General features: G+C 43.8%; 1 protein-coding gene across 8 annotated transcripts in view; it reads left to right on the top strand.

Moving 5' to 3' along the window:
- The first annotated feature begins 8,197 nt into the window (after nucleotides 1-8,197).
- LOC138602532 (SRC kinase signaling inhibitor 1-like) overlaps nucleotides 8,198-17,594 on the top strand; it is a 99,978-nt gene continuing 90,581 nt past the window's right edge. For all 8 annotated transcript variants that reach the window (XM_069674017.1, XM_069674019.1, XM_069674018.1 and 5 more), the window contains exon 1: nucleotides 8,198-8,584. In XM_069674017.1, coding sequence (XP_069530118.1) covers nucleotides 8,563-8,584 — 22 coding nt within the window. In that variant the 5' untranslated portion in view covers nucleotides 8,198-8,562. The remainder of the gene's footprint in view (nucleotides 8,585-17,594) is intronic.

Raw genomic sequence — 17,594 nt, 5'->3', positions numbered from 1 at the left:
ATGAACCCGAAGTAATTCTCATAAGATATGTAGAATCACACTCCACACACACACTGTGCTACACTTGACCTTTAGCAGGGATTTCTGTTGATCCCATGAATCTCACCTTGATGTGTGACATCACACTTTCACAGCACATTAACCTCATGATGGCCATGATGTTGACTTTTCAGCATCCCTCTTTGCGCTCACTTTGTTACTATTTCCTCATTTCCTCCTGTAACAAAGTACATTTACTTTGTAAAGTAAATGTATTGGGAGGTTGTGTATTTCCTTTTTGCGCTACTTTGCACGGTGTTGTTACTAGCTACTTTTCAGTTAAAGAGTTTACATTAAAAATTGTGGACCTGTCCTTGTACTTGAGTAGGATTTTTAATGGAGGACTTTTACATGTAACTGAGTACTTTTGCACCGTTGTAATGCTGCTTTTGCTTAAGTAAAGGATGCACTCCTGCTACTGATTACCTCCATCCCAGAGGGGGCATTGCAGATCAGCTTATTCTACCCACTACAACACTGTCTCTACAAGCTCAATGCATGTGTAACATTAATGGTCACTTGTATTTCTTGGCGTGCAGAAGTCACAGAAGGTGCTCAGCAGTCGGCCTGTGACTGGCCTGGTATTTTAAATCCTGTCCATCCACCCACACACGCACGCACATACACGCACCAAAGGAAACAGAGTTCACCAGTGACTGCACCTTTATGTAAAGACGAATCATTTCTAGCCTTTCACATCGCCATGGAAACACAGGATTTGTCCAGCTGATTGGCAGTGGCCTAACACAGAGGCCAAGAACTCTTTGGTTTCATAAAACAGCTCAGTCTGTAGCTTTGTAGTTGATGAAAGATGCCTGCTGTGTGCCAAAAAAGAACAAGCTGGGTTATTATTTATACAGCTGGATCATTAAGTGTGATTAAACCCCTGCAATGAACACAGTCACCTTTGTAGGATATTGTAATATTTTGGACTACAATAACCATATCTATTTTCCCTTAATTTTCTTGTAAAGATTAAAAGATAATCTCGATTTTACTTGAGAGTGCACAGTAGGTTCTCCATTAATTATATTGCTGGTGGTTCGACTCTGGCCCTCTGTGTTCAATTGTTGATGTGACCTTGAGCAAGATGGTCAACCTCAAATTGCTCTCAATGAGCCAACCAACGCTTTGAACAGTAAGTCCACTGTTATCAGCATTGTTAGAAAGTAACTTAGTACCTACATGAGTACAGGTCTGAGGAACTCTAGATGAGAAATTGTAAGCTCTGTTTCTTTTAGTGGAGTAAAACTACATGTGGGGTGCAAATATTGTAGTTTTAATCCCATTAAATTTAAACTGACACTTACCATTTACCAAGCTTATGCTACCTGGCAGTAGGCTATATAATACAGTTTGTCCTACATCACCCATCTCTTACAAGCTACAACGTTATAATGACGCTCACACATCCATGCACCCTCAGAAATAATCAAAATTTAATGGCCCATTCTGAATGAGTACTTTCACTCTTAGTACTCTAAGTATCCTTTATAAATAAAAAATAAAAGGGCCCTGAACATTCAGATTAAATGCAGATGTTTTTGATGTAGAGGCGGGGTAGTCACGCCTGACCCGGTACTCGATGAAACATATATCCAACGCACCCTATCAGATAGGAGGCCTGTTTGAGATGTTAGCTTTCCAAGTTCCTGTCCTTATCTCACCTGCAAACTTTTAATTCAGTTCCTCTGTTGACATGACAGCTACCAGCTTTAAACCGACTTGACATGGCATGAGTGGCATGAGTATTCATTCTGCAATTGTGCAGTTGCGAGGTCTCTGTCATATGTGTAAGGATGTGCTTGCGCTTGTCTACGTCAGCTAGCTATCAGGCTAATGCTAGCTGACGTGAGGCGTGACATCTTTACTTAGGTGTGTCAACACAACACGGCGCTGCAACACATGGTCAGTAAGTCAACATCGGTGCAGACTTGTTTGTTTGGCACATTTAATTCGAGAAAATGACATTACAAGTAAGAGCTTTGCTTTAAAAGTAAAAAAATAGCGTCAAGTAAGTAAAAGAGCTGTGTTAGATATGAATTATTTAAATATTGATGCATAAACTTGTAAGTAACACTGATCGAGGTGGATTTAATGGCGATGACTTTACACGTAAAACAGTTTGATCTACAAAAAGAGATCACATTTGATCATAAAATCATAGCCTATGTTTTCTGTGAAATCTCAATCCGCAAACCAGTTACAAAAATGTAAAGGATGCAGCAGAGTAACATGTACAAAATTTCCTTCTGTGTTGCAGGGAAGTTAAAGAATAAATCGCCTCAAATTTATTTTTAAGTTTTTATTATGAACTTTTGACCTGAAACAGCATCCAGTACAAACCTATACTTTATTTAATCCTACATTGTTATCATTCCTAGGTATTCATACTAAGAGAAATGACAGAAATTATAAATAACATCAGCAGACAGTTGTGAAAACATCAAATAAATCCAGTCTAGCACCGTAGCACTATGATGTTTTCTTATAGTCTGATTTTAAAACCTCATAAGGATTTTGCCCCCTTAATGTGTGTATGAAAGTCATCCCAGATCTGACTGGCTTTCAAGTGCCTCAGATTTGTGCTTAAGTAAAAACACTTGAATAAATTAACCCAGTTATTTCACCACTGGTTATGGGCTCTAGTGCATCTGCAGTTTGTTTCGCTCTCAGTAGTTTGCTTTTCTTAGTTTGCCCAATGGCAGTCTGAGGTCTCGCGTAGAGGGTAATGATATGTATGATTAGCTATAGGGATGTAAACATGTTTGTGGTCTTCCACACCGCTGATGCTATGGTTCTTCTACTTTAATGTGTTCTCTTTTTCCTGCACTGCGGCTACTGTCAGCTGTATTTTCCACAAGCTTTGGGTTTATATTCATGTTGTAATGATCATTTGTTGCTTGTCAAAATATTTCTACTAAGAGGTTGTCTGCTCTCAGACATGCACTGTCTGTTTTTATGCTTTAGTTGTTATTACCTGCTGCATACAGATACGTCAGATACGTCAACTCCTCACATCCTGGGTACAACCTGTTTCATATTCTCCCCTGCTGATAGGCACTACAGAGCTCTGTGCATCAAAACCAGAAACCGAATATAAGAGCAGTTTATTCCAACATGGAGTCACAATCATGGGTGGGGAAACAATCATGTAATCTTGGTATTTTTGGATATGATCGCATGTTAAAACCCTAACAGAACTTATACTGCTGTCCTTGTTTTAGCTGTATAACTGTAATACTTTATACTTAGAGCTGTGTGTAAAAAACATAGTGGCTGTTTAAGCTAATTAGCCTGCTTCAGAACCTCCTCAGGCGGTTTGACACTCCACGTCACATCTATCTCTATGGGCAGCTAATGCCCGCTGCTCACATACAAGGTGCTGACAGTGCTGATGCACAGGAGTGGGCGCCGGGCTCACATATAGTAGATTCACATAAAAGCACGGGTCAGACTTTGTATCTGATGCAGTTTTAGCAGACGTATATTATTGTTCTTTGTGAGTCTGCTGCCTGAACATGACTCATTGGTTCCAACAAACATTTTTCTCCATTGTTTCCTCTGGATAAAGGAGTGTAAGTGCTGTAGTGGCGCTGCTGGTTGTCTGCACATTTTTAAAAGGGTAAGATGATAAATGTTTTTCATATAATTGGAACAGTCTTGGTTCACTGTGTATTGCAGGTTTAGCGGATCTGAGAAGGAGTGATATTCATCATTGTGGACATTTAGGTTTAAACCTGTTACCTGTTTTTCTTGTACCAAGATGATCCTACACGCCGCATTACTAAGAAGTCACTGCACAGTCCTCTGAAGGTTACAATGAGACGTAAGCAGCTGCCTACATGCTACATAAGAAGTGTTGTGAAGATTGAAAGATGATGGATGCTCAATGACAGGTACCTTTTCTCTTTCTTACAGTAAGAACACCTCCGCCTCCTGCCTATCGAGGTTGTTTTTTTTTTCCTTGCATCCAAGTCACACTGTCATTGACATTCCTCCCCAGCCCCCTTCTAATAACCTCAGATGGCTAGTTTCCACTGAAGCGAGGGCAGATCTATTGTGCCACTGAATGTGCTGAAGGGTTTCTGGGCCGATGAGCTCGCACAGCCGAGATGGAGAGAAGGAAGGAGGACATCCTGGACAAAGTGGGTGCGTTTTTAAACTCCTAGGGGACAACCAAACATCTCTTACAAGACATGCATTTAAAACCTGTAAAACCACATCTGAAAAAGCCAAATCACTTTTAGATTGAGTGCCCTGATAATTCAAACCGCAATATGGTCAGACCCAGAGCTAACAATGAAACAGCAGATGTAGTTTTATTAGAAAACAGTTGCAGAGCGTGGTCATCATCTCCTCTGAGTTTACTTACTCAGCAAGTTGCACCTCTGCAATGAGTAGCAGCTTCCTGCTCAGGAAATTACAGAAGCCCTGGGGCAAAACCATCAGCACTACATAATCTCCAACATTGTTTTCCTCAACAATATATCAGACAGAAGGATGGTCAGCTTTTCAGAGATGTGGAAAATGACCACTACAATGTCCTTGGGTTGATGATTCATTAGAGACCTACTGCAGCAGCAGCTTTATGATCAAATTCAAAATTAGCATTATGCCTTCATCTCACTGTATATGACATGAACTGGACCAATGAAAAAGCATGTTACAGATAAATGAAATTTGCCTTACTTAAGTAACAGTATCCGATCCAGGCATGTCTAATAGGATCAATACTGATCAATCGCTGATCACTGCAGCGTTTGTCCACTTCAGCCAGCTAACATAGCAGCACTTCTCTCCTTAAAGGGGGATGGATTATGCTTATTTCAAGCTTCATATTTCACTCTGTGATACCTGTGGAGTAGCTTAGCATAATTTACACTTAAAAAAGCTGTCTCACTGGAGCTCTGTGCAGGCCCCCGGGAGGGGACATGGGGGGGGTCTAAGGTTGAAGAAAAACCCCAACAACAATGGAACAATGTCCAGTGGACCAGTTAATGTCTTATTTTATACCGCAGATGACTCACAATTTACATGTACTTATTGTGAAGCGTTTACCGATTAAACCGTCCCCTCTAGAGTTCCGTTATTTTAAGAAAACAGAAGCAGAGACGACATGTTTGCAGCGATCAGCAGTGGCGAGTGTACGGTCCACTAAATTTAATGGCCCAGCAAACTGTTGGTCTTACAATGTCTCAAAAGACACCAATCTATTAATGATGGACTCATAAGCCACGGCCGCACACATCTGTGACCGCCACCACTTAATTCAACACCAGTTAAACCGTGACACCGCCAGGTCAGCATAAGCTCTGCGACGGCATAGTCCCCTTGCACTAAATATTCTTTTCAGATGTCTCTCGCTTGTATGAAAACCGTGCCTGCTGCCAAGCACTGATGTCTTTGTATTTGAGGCCAGTCTCAAAATTAAATTCAATGAACCTCTCCCACGAGTGCGTGTGCTCCATTGTTGTGGTTGAACTGACCCAGAAGTAGTACATTGACCTAAAAAAAACGTTTGCAAAATCTCGCAAAATCTTTCCTTCGACTTTGCGAGACCTCGCAAAATATCTCACAAAAAAAATCAGCTTTTTTATTTTTTATTTTTTATTTTTCAACCTTAGATTTCTTTTCCCCCATGTCCCCTCCCGGGCTCCATGGGCCTGCATACAGCCTCTGCCTCAGCTCTGTCTCTTTAAGAAACCCCGCCCCTTCAAGCCTACTTTCTTCTGATTGGCCAGCTCCATGAAGCCGGCTGAGGCTACATGTTGAAACCTGGCGCCTGATTGCTCTAACTATATACTTATACCTACAGATTTGAAGCTTCACCCAAGTTCAGAATGGACATCCAACATTGTAACAGTATATATATGTCTTAAAATGTGAAACAGATAATACCCCCTCTTTAAACAACCTTGAGCTGTCAGTGTGAACGGCAGTGGGCTACACCTGTTACTTCATTGTTCATTGTGGCTCAGTGGTCGAGTCGGTCGTCTCTCAGTTGAAAGGTTGGAAGTTCGAGCCCTGACTGCTACAGTCACTTGTCGTAGTGTCCTTGGGCAATACACTGAACCCTAAAGTGCTCCCGAAGGCCCAGCCATTGGTGCATGAATGATTATATCCTGATTTGAGATTAATCAGCATTCCATATCTTATCATGCTATATGTCATTAAGAAATAGTAGCCCTTCTTTAACACAGCTTCGGTCCTGCACCAGTTATCTCAGAGAGTTTCAAAGATGAGAGTTTTGGTGCCATAAGAGTATAAGCTGCTTAAATGTTAGCAGCTTGGATATAATGAAGGTGCTGATCACCCAGGTACTGAACCCATCAGCTCCCTGCAGACATGTCATTCTGTGCTTTAGGGGAAGTAAAATCCTACTTGTTGCCAGTTAAAAAACTAATTTAAAATGTTTCCAATCTCAGTAAGGGATCGTTTGCTATAAATAGCAACCACCCCCTACTGGGCGACATCATTTTCACCACCAGCAACAGAACCAGCACCCACATCAGCAGAGCTTTAATTTACCTTTTTGTCCATTTATGATTTTGCTTGTTCACATTACGTCTTTTTGTGAGCTTAGTGTAAGTAATTCATTCTTATTTCCATCTGCATTTGTTGTGTGATGGATTTTATGATGCATTTCCTGACACTTAAACTGACAATCTTGAAGATTTCAGTTTCGTTCTCTTGGACGCCCCCTAATGATGACATATGGTAGTCCAATTTAACGTGACGTCTACGACTGGCTCCCTTTGTCATGGTTGTAACTCTTGATTTTCCTCGCTGACGGTCGCTTTCCTTTTTAGACTGTTTGCCGAGATTATTGCCTCAAGTTGACTCAAACATTTGTAAAATAATCTTTCAATGTCGCTTCACCTTATCTTGCCTCACCTTAACTTTATCTTGTGTGTGAATTTGTGCTGTTGCAGGGTTTTGTCAGCTTTGTCAGCTCAGGCGGACAGGCGCCAGCTGACGAGCTGTTTCCTCCTTGAGACTGCGAGCCAGCTGGACATGACGGACAGGCCAGTGTGCTGGGTAAGTCATGTGCAGCCTGATCATACATTATTCATCTCTCTCATCATGGCCCTCCATCCTCTTTTATCTCTCCATCTCCTGGCATTTTACTTTCTCTCCCCCCTCTCTCTCCCTCTCTTACTCTCTTAATTCATCAGAAGCCATTAGCTGCTACGGCAAAGGATAACCTCTCACTGTCTGACAGCAGCACTCTGTCAGGTGTTGTGGATGAGAGAGATTCAGCTTCCACGCTCTTCACTACTTTATTTCACTCCCTCTTTGCTACTTGTAGCTCCTTTTTCTCCTTTTTTGTCCTCTATCAGCTACAGTATCTACCCTACATGATTGATTTCAGTATGGATTTCTCTCCATTGTGTTTCAAGGGCGTTCTTGAACGGCTGACACGATGCTGGACTCGGTCCCGCTCCTGCTCTGTGTTAGTCGTTGCCTGGCAGTGATAGAAATCAAAAGAGCAATAATTTATGCTTGCAAACAAACATCCAGCCGGGCAGCGCTGCGGGCGTCAGAGATGCTGATGCCCTCCTGAAGCGTCCTCCTCGCCACTCTCACCTACCGGTGCACCCCGGTTGCCATGCCAATCCTTTACAGCCGTGCCCCAGGCCCAACGCAGCCTCATCATTAGTTACTGTTATCACGAGGGAATATTTCAAGTGTTCACTCAAGTCTCTCCCTTCCTTGCATCACCAGCGACACACTCGCCCATCCTCCCCCATTCCTCCCTCATTCCTCCCTCATTCCTGGTACAGTAGATGCTTCAAGCATTTCTCCGCCCGCCCCCCTGCTAGCTCAGCTGCTGCGCCCCTCACAGGACCCTGTCCCTGGACTCCCCTTTATTACCATATCATGAGATGTGCCCTAGGCGTGTAGCAATGCAGCGTGCCGCCTATGTCTTTAAGAGAGAGAGAGAGAGAGAGAGAGAGAAATGTGTAATGGGGAAGAAATAAGGCAAGCAAGTGAGAGAGAGAGAGAGAGAGTGTGAATTTATCATGGGCAAAATTTGTGCCTCATTCTTCGCTGTGTGCTGAGCATCCCTGCACCGGCATGCACAGTCTCCTCCGGCTCACACTGCTGAAGAGTACGCCCCTCTCTCTCTCCCTCCCTCTCTCACACACAAACACACACACACTCACGCTCCTCCGCTCAACCTCTCCCTCTCTCACACACACACACACGCACACACGTGCTCGCAGTCACACACGCGCAGTGCTGTCAGGAGCGCCGCTGCTGGACCACAGCCATCTCGCGAAGGAGGTTCCAGCGGAGGGGAAGAGAAAGCCGGAGCGAGCGCGAGACAAAGGGAAGGAGGACGGTAGAAGGAGAGGAGCGAATAGGAGCGCGGGGACCGGCACAAGGAAGGAGACACCGTGCGCTTTGTGAAGAACAGAAAGCGAGGGACAGGAGGAGGGAGGAGGAGAGAGGAAAAAAAGAGGAGGGGGAACAGGAAACGCGTTCACTTTCAGCTGCAGCGGTCCGTGTCGCAGCATGGGCAATGCACCATCCCAAGGCATGTCAACCCCTTTTTCTCTTTGCATACTTGTGTAGCAGGTATCTGTTTGATTCTGCGTGTTGTGCGATGCAACCAGCTGGCTGTCCTCCTGTTACACTCTGTGAAAGCAGAGGATGGGGGTTGGGCGGAGGGCTCGTGGAGCGAGGCATCGCTCGAGGAGAGCGATGCTGTAAGGTAGCAGCAGTTAATGGGTGGTGGGTTAGGAGTGAGGCGCCGTGAGGGGATGCTGAATGCGAGGATGAGGCGCTGGGAACGCTGGGTGGAGGCACCAGCGAGATCTGGGAGGGGGCTGTTGTAGAGCAGAAGTACCATCAGTGTAGCAGGTGGTGCTGGTGGGTGTGTGTGTGTAAGAGAGAGAGAGAGAGAGGTGACTAGTGAGAGAGATTTTTGTTGTGTGTGTGTAGTTGAGCGCAAAGTGTGACATTGTGTTTGCCTCTGTGTGTGTGTGTGTGTGTGTGTGTGTGTGTGTGTCGGTGTTGTTGCAACTGCCGCTGTCAACCACATGGACGACCTCTGGGAAGTGGAGCTCTCCAAAGGGTGTGTGTGAGAGAAAAAAAAAAGATGGAGAAGTGACATGATGATCAGATAAATAAAGGAATCGGTGGATGTGATGTTGTCATTAATGAGGGGACGAGGCAGCGTTGCCTTGACTGAATGGGGGATGGTGTTATAAACGGATGATTGGGTGGGTCAACTCCTTCATGTGATGCTCTCTCTCTCTTTTCCCTTAAGGCTTCTATATTTGTCTTTCTTTTCTTTCTATCTATTTCTTTTTGTATCGCTGTCTTTCTTCTTTACAAGCCCGTCGGTTTTTGAAAACAGTTGCCTGTTTTCAAACGCAGAGGCAGGAATATCTGCCTCTAGATGTGTATGTACTAGATTTCTGCATTTAGCTCTGTCCACACCTGGAGTGTGTAAAATGTAGAGGCAAACAATATAAAAAAAAGAGTGGAAAGGGCGTGGGTGTTAAAGTCAGAAAGGTCTCTCCTGGGATTGAAAAGCTTCTCTGACAGCTACAGAAGAAAATCCGCTCTGGAGTTGTAAAGAAATAGAGAGGAGAAGAGGTTAAAAGGGCAAACCCTGACTTTTCAAAGAGAAGGGCAGCTCATCCACATTCATTTCCCTCCCTTTACTCCTCATCCTCCCTCACCTATACCCCCCCCCCCCCTCCTTTCTGTCTCCCCTCCTCTTTATCCCTGGCTTGTCTCTCACCCAGGGACAGTGTGCTTGTTAGTGGGAAAGGGGGAATGAGACGAGGGGAGGAAAGAATGAAAGGAAGTTTAAAAGGGTTTGCGCGTAGATTGACGGGTAAGTTGCAACATTATTCACCTAAACAGTGAGTGTCTCAATGAGGTATTTACATAGAGGATTGCAAGGACTTAGGTTAAAAGAGCTGCTTACTAATCCACACTTGCTTGTTTGCTTCCTCTCTGGTGTGTTCGGTGTAAGATATTGATGCCGGAAACTTTTTCTGGTCAGTTTTTCGCTGCTGTGTTTTGCTTTTTTTCCTCACGATGACCTTTTGGGAGCTTTCCGTTCTCATTTCTCCAACTTGATATTTGAATTCTCTTGTCAGACGCTCTTATCGGCCTCTTTAAACCCAGAGGAAATCGGTTCGAGGCTCGGGTGAAGGCTGCCTTGCCATGAGACCTTTTTCCACTGGCCAGAGGTCTGTGTGCCTGTTGGATTTTTTATCACTGTGAAGCTCGTCCTCCTCTTCTGTGTGTAGTCGGTGTCTATGTTAGAGGGATTGACTTGTATGAGGCTGAATACTGACCCACGGATGTCTTTTTATCCTAAACAGACAACTTAGCTGGCTGAATGTTAAAGCACTGGCTTCTTTTTTATAGAAGTTGTTTTAATAATGATGCTGTTGGGGGCAATTCAAGCATCTAATTACCACTGCCACAAGCTATGCTAACAGTTTAGCTGTGCGTTCACGCCAGGAAATTCCCAGATCGAGCTTATCTTAGCAGCAAAGAAATATATTGCAGTTTAAATACTGCTGATCGTAGCGAAAAGGAGCATCTTTATAAGCCCATTAAAGTTGCACCAGTTCACTGCTAGGCTAAACCGTAAAGAACGGCTTAAGCAGAGTCGAGCATAAAGCCCGGCATTACCCTGCTGGAGAGCAAACGCTTATCGTAATGTTGCCATTGTGCAGAGACAGATCATGGTAGATTTATGCCTCCATGTTGTACCTAGTATGTTCAGCTGAGGTTTATGTCAACGCACATGTCTGTCTGTGTGCTGATCCCCAGAACCGACAGAGTCCTGCAGAGGCTGAGATAGTGCGATGCTGCATGATGGAGCGATGCTATACTGTAGGAGAAGGAGAGGACTGGGAAGACACAAACATGGTGTGGGCGTAGAGGGTATGTGAGGAAGAAGAGGATGTTTGTGTACGGTAGTGGATATAAAGTCTATCAGGAACCATTGGGACTAAGACTGCTGCTGCTTGGTGTCGATATGTTTGCATTCGATCACAGGAAATGTTGCGGATTTAAAATTGGCAGAAAAACTGTGGATGAAAGTAGAAGTATTGACGAAGGAGGACAAAACGTTCAGACATTATTAATTCATATTTACATCACAGTACTTCGTATCAAACTGATGTAAGCTACATCAAGATAGCATGAGGGAAAAGAGGCGGATAAATGCTTGTCTGGTTGGATAATAGGGTTAGTTTGAAAAGCAGCTGATCCCGGCTCGTCTGTTTACCCTCCTTTCATTTCAGAGGACAATACTGAGAGCGGTAGACAGGTGGACTGCACCGGGTCATGTCATCATGTGCCTGTCGGATATTTATCTAACATGCGAGGCTGAGCCTCATTTGAACCTCATTATATCCTTGTCTTTGTTGGAGCTGAATCAAGTACTTTTGATCGAGTTTGTTATCAATTTAAACATCAACAGTCCGTGCTCTCATGTGTGCATATCAATGTTCCATTGTTTTGCACTCACGCACCTGCTTATTCCCCAGGTCCGTGCCACACAAAGCCCCACGAATCCCGTCTCGTGATTGGCTGATGATGATGCAATGTTTCACGGCAGAGGGGCTGCGCGTTTGAGGGCATTTCCAAAGTAATTGACCCTGTTGGGAATAGCGTCTGCCACAGTTGTAGCGATTTTAAATAAAATCTGCTCAACAAAATATGAACATGTCGTACAGATTCCACACATTCTGGGGGCACAGCTTCTCGTGCATAAAGCAGGGCTGAGCACATAATGATTGTGAGATGAGAAAACGCCGTCTCCGTCCAAACCAGCGAGCCGGGGCCTTATGTTAGCTCTGCTTCATGCGGTGTCCTTGTCACAGCAAGTTGTAAATGCAGCAGGGCTTCAGCTCGCATATGGGCACACACATGCATGTGTGCAAATATGTACTCTGCTGTAGCGTACAGAGGAGCCCTGATTGAATTCGGGCAGCTTAGGAGTAAACTGAATGAGGCACGCTTTTATTAAACATTAGAGACAATGTCACATCAGAGCGTGACTGTCTTCACATCTCATTCAAGAGGCTTAACAATTTTCCAGTTTGTACTTGGTTGGGCATCCGCACTGTAGAGTCAGAAATCAAACTGTTTGTGCTTTTACTCCAGGAGCTTGTGACCAAGAATGATGAGGCTCTCACAGCTGCAGTAGTAAGCACACAAGTTAGCTCTCAAGGTCATTAAAGATTCAAGAGTTTAAATATTTCGTACATTTATCAAAGGTCCTTGTTTTCATGCCACCATCATGTTCAGGCCAGAGTTTGATATCTGTGCATAATATGAGCATCCATGTACATTCTTCCTTTAAAGGAGACATCAATTATTGAAAACTCGACAGTGTTTTATCCTCTGATGGAATGAAAAGAAAATCCTTCTCTAGATTCATTTAATTTTGACCTTTTCAGCAAAAGCTGAAGAAACAAAGATATTCAGCTAGTAAGACCTCTGACCTTTTGTTCTCTAAAGCACACCGGTTATTTTTCCCAATTATCCATGTAAAATAACATAAGGTCAAACATGTCAGGCTTTGATAAATTACTACGTTTTAAGCTTTAACTAAGAAAATAAACATGAATACACAACAAACTTAGTTTCAGACATTGTTATTAAAGTATGATTTATAGTCATCCTTTGTTTAACATCAGCTGTCTCTTCATATTCAGCGTTTGAGTCGGTTAAATTTGGTTGAAAAGTTTTGTTGTACCTTCTCTAAATGCAGCACTAAGTAAAGGAGTTAAGTTTTGGCCGTGACGTTACTTAAAATCCAATTTTGTAGTCGATGTCGTTATTTAGTTCTGCGTTACTGCTAAGGCTGTGACGTAATCGCATGATGGCAATACCACGGTTATGTGACAGCAACCGCGGGGTGGACCCAGTGACCATCATCACCACTATTTAGAAGAAAAAAAAATAGACTCAGTGATGTTGCAAAGTACGCGTCCTGCGTCTCTGGTGCATTAAGATTTAAAGGGACGCAGTAAACTCACTGCCCATCCTCATCTTTCCATACAGAGCGATACATTATAAACAACAAACCTTGCATTCAGAGCACCGCTGTTTCAACCCTCTGCGCATCTAATCGCCGCAGACGGAGAAGTAGTGATAATAAACTCGCGTTTCCACCGCTGGTGCTGTTATCACTTATGTCAATGACATTTTATCGTCTGGGGGATGCGTTGTAGTTAAATAAATAAAACGTACTCCGGCAGCGAGCTGGGGCGACGGTTAACCGCCAAACCGCAAGGGGCCGTTGGTGTTTCACCGCGGTTACAAAAATTCAGTGCCGTCACAGCTTTAGTTTCTGCTTTAATTTACATTCATTTAGTCACATCAGGCAATCCCAGTGTGACAACACTGTTTATAAGTTTTGGATAGGTGTAGGTAAATATTGTGGCTTTGATTAAAATGACTAATTTGCCGAGGTCAGGGGTGCTTTATTTTCATGATTAAAATAATAGTCTGGTTGTAAAGGTCAGGGAATGATTGTGAACATAGTAAAAAGCTGTTGGAGGTCCAAATCCACCCCGACCCCCTTCCTCTTCCTACATAATCTTAGCTGCTCAATAATAAGGTCACCTGACCTCCTCCTTTCCCCCGCTTATAGAGAGATTTGTCACATGAACATAATATATGTCATTCTACCCTCACAAAAAGTGGGAAGAGTGTTTATCTGACAGCCTTGGATCACTTTTATCTAAAGTTTCCTTCAGCTGCTGTCCGTCACGATCAGGTACAATCACTTCCTGTTTGTTTTGGTTCAGCTTCCAGTCAGGCTTATTTTATTGTAGCTGGTTGGTTTAAAAATGTCTCTAAATGACTCCATCGCAGCTTGTGTAACACGATCCTGCAGCGATTGCACTGTGGGTCCTGGAGGCCGATATTTACTTCATTATCCACCAGCGTTTTCCCTGCTCACGGGGCTCTGGTTCGTCCTCCCTGATCTGCTGGAAAAGTAGTGCCCTAATGTGCTCCTTGAGAGCTGCAGCCTGTGAGTCATAAAAACAACTTGTCGTGTATGAAGGTGGTCTGTAGTGAGACATAACATAATAGACCGTTAATCAAAAGAAACTTTCTGCCAGCTGTTTAAAGGTGTGAGTGCTACAGAGCTACTTTGTGCAGCAGAACGGTCCTCATTTGTAAGTGTGGTTGTACGTAATAAGAAAATGTCATTATATATACACTTGTAGAAAATAACACATCTTGACTTGTTAAGGCTGCAACAATTCAAGTTGTTAAATTCTAATAAAGGTGCGTTAAAGGCCCGCCCAGCCTGAGGTCCGTGTTCTCGGTAATGTCAGTATTTTTTAGATGTTACAAACTCATTTATGTTCTCACAGTACATTTGGCAGAATTTCAACATCAGCTTAGAAATTTGCAAATATAATATTGACGTGCAGGTTATTATAGAGAATGTGTGTGCATTTGTTTTCAGTTTATTTGATATTTTATAATAAGGTACACTCACTTAACTCACTGGATAAACCTTCTGAGTCAGAATACAGCCTCTGAACTGGAGATAACCCCTCCGTCTGACCCGTTTTCATCCTGGTCGCTGCATGTATGAGCCATGTCTTAGTCATCTATAGTTTAGCTTCATCCAGGTCCAAATATTAACTAGATGTTTTTTGAAAATGTGCTCATTTGCTTTCTTGTTTTAAGAGAGTTAGGCCCCGTGTCCACGTAACGCTGCACACAGGATTTGTTTCTATGACAACAATAAGTTTAACTTACTACAGAGCTGACAACAAGCTTACACTCCCACTGCTCCCACAAATGGGCTTTTTGGCCTCCATTGTGATACTGTTTGTCATGTCTCTGGGTTAACAACAAGACAACTTGCTCCCCCATGTTGGGTGGTAACCAGGGTGACAGGGGCCCCATCTGATTGGTTGCCTGAAAAAAGCGGCAGTGACGACACCAGCGCCTTTCTGAAAAGTTCCGAGATTTTCAGCTCTCTGTGTTTTCAGCGCCTTTTCTGTAGGCGACCGCATATGCTCCGTCCTCATTGGGAACAATTTAAAAAAGATGCTGCCGCTCAGAAGAAGGCGCTATGCGGACACGCCTTATATACCACTCAAATGTCGAGGCCACAGCAGCTGATTAGCTTAGCTTAGCTTAGCGTAAAGATCAGAAGAATTAGCCAGCCTGGCTATTTCCAAAGAAAACAATATTGCCCTTATGTCTTGTTTGTTTAAATCTAACTATACAAGTGGATGACCCTTCGACAGTGGTCCGGTCTTTCTGCCAAGCTAACTGTCTGCTGGCTCCAGATACATTTCTACTGCCTCGACAGGAGACTAGTATCCATCCTCTCATCCGACTCCCAGCAACAAAGTTAGTGAATGCATGTCCCAATTTGTCAGACCCTTTTTACACAGTTTTGGCTCGTGATTTTCACTCCAGACATGTTCCAACAGTCATCTTTGTGTTTGTTTATTGCAGTAAAAGGAGTTCAGATACATGTTGGCAACAATCAGTGGCCTTGTCTATCGCTTTGCCTTCACTCACACACACCTCAATGAAGAGCTAGTTTAGCGGTTGTATTGGACTGCTTTTGACTAAGCATATAAACAAGTAAATCTGCGTGTTTTGTTATTAACCAGTCTGCTCATCTGAGCGCTATTAACCATTCGGGACTATAGCACACATTTAACTTCTTCCTGTAGGTTTTTGTTGGTATTCAAAAGCTCCATGCATCCATACCTTCCAGTTCAACATTTTCCCCTCCAGCTCTAAATACTCTCATATTCTAGCGGGATAAAAAAGGTTTAGCCTGCATTCGAGTCTCACCTGCTGTTTTGTCGCACCTGAAATAGCAGTCTGCACACTCTGCTTTTAATATTCAGTGGAAATGGGGCACACGGTGTCACATTCAAATACATCTGCTTGCTTCCTGTGCACGGGCCAGCAGCAGTCTAAACATAGGAGATGCAGATCATGTTGCACTGTTCTCCTTCCCGCAAAGGTTGTATTCAGTTACGTAGACATGTATTTGTGGTCAATATTAAACATTTAAAGGCAGGTTAACGCTTCAAAGGGTTCATACAAATCACTTATGTTCATGTCAACTTTTGTAGTGTATCTGGGAGCTTACATGTAGGCTAAAGGCTCATTTGAACTGTGAAGCAACATAGAAACCTGACAGAGGGAAGCGTGTGTTCGCTTAAATACCCCAGAAGACAGACAGGAAGGAATAAAGGGACAGAGTTAGAGGAAATAAAGATGGTGGTGGTGTTAGTGAGGCGCTAGAAAAAGCAGTAATAGTCGTCTTTCTTCTCACTCAGACCATTTCCTCCTACGTTCTCCTCCCATCACTTCTGATTTTCAATCCCAAGATGCTCAGGCAGGAATACAAAGCAGGCAGCGCAGGCTCTGATGATTTTTGGCAGATTAGCCTCCTTCTGCTCCCGACTGGATCCAAATATCCCTCATCTCATTCTGGTCTCGGTCTCAATAGACTCCTCCACCATCTCCCTCTTTGCCCTTCTCCCTCTACTTTCAGACTAAAGGTTGATTTATCAAACTGTAACGAGAGATTTGGAATAACTTTGCGAATTGAAGCATCAAATAAGTCGGCGCCGCCTCGGGGGCTCGGCTGCAATTTAGATTTCCATCTTTGCTCCGTCCCAGTCAACATTTAAACCTCCATCAAATTTCCTGACGGTCGTGTAGCACTCTCAATCTCTTAAATTACCCTTTCAGTTCGGCGTGCGCGCATCTCCTCGTGGGTGTAGTCTTCTTCATGCCATAGCACGTCTCTGCAGTAAGAGAGGCTGTGCTCTGCTGCAACCTTGTGGACCAATTTCTCATTTCCTTCTTAATTTTCCCCACTAGGACTCACCCTCCTGACAAGGAAACCAATTCCCACGTTATCGCCCGCTAATATACATGTAATGACTTGTAACCGGCTGGGAGGCAGATACAGACTTGCATTATCTGCTAGTCCAGCAGAGCTTAGACGATGGATTTCTGCTGCATCGGGGCCCACTTCCTGTCCTCAACCTTGCATGTGAAATCCATGGATGAGCCCAAACCCCCTGCCACACACTATTAGGGGAGTGGGTATGAAAAGGTCAGCTGTGTTTTCCCCTGACACAGACCTGTGTCCTTCTGCTTCATTCAGCATAGCGTGTGCCTCCTCATCGATTAGCTGTGTGGCATCCATCTCCTCAGTCCGAGGCATTAATGGTTTTGCAGGGCTCTAACACAGTACATGGTATCGGCAGGTTTGAAACATCGCCTGTGAGGAACAGAATTACACGACAGGCAGGAGAGATTTAACCGCTGTGCTGAGATTTTCTCAGATTATGAGCAGAGAAAGTGTAAAGACGGAGTGGCTCTCTGGCTGTAGAGAGGGGAGAGAGACGGAGGCAGGTAAATGGCTGAGCTGGAATATAACCGGCCGCCTTGTTATTGTTGTCGAGAGTCACTCAGTGGTCGTAATTTCAGCAGCAAGGAGTTGCCGTCTAATGTTTGACCTTGTTCAATAACAGGAGCTCTGTCGAGGACTGCAC

This window comes from Semicossyphus pulcher, unplaced genomic scaffold (genome assembly GCF_022749685.1).
Source record: "Semicossyphus pulcher isolate SPU_LCO1_2020_fin unplaced genomic scaffold, fSemPul1.0.p SCAF_23, whole genome shotgun sequence".
NCBI classification, from domain to species: Eukaryota; Metazoa; Chordata; class Actinopteri; order Labriformes; family Labridae; genus Semicossyphus; species Semicossyphus pulcher.
The sequence above is the reverse complement of the archived record's forward strand: the minus strand, read 5'-3'. Positions and strand labels throughout refer to the sequence as shown.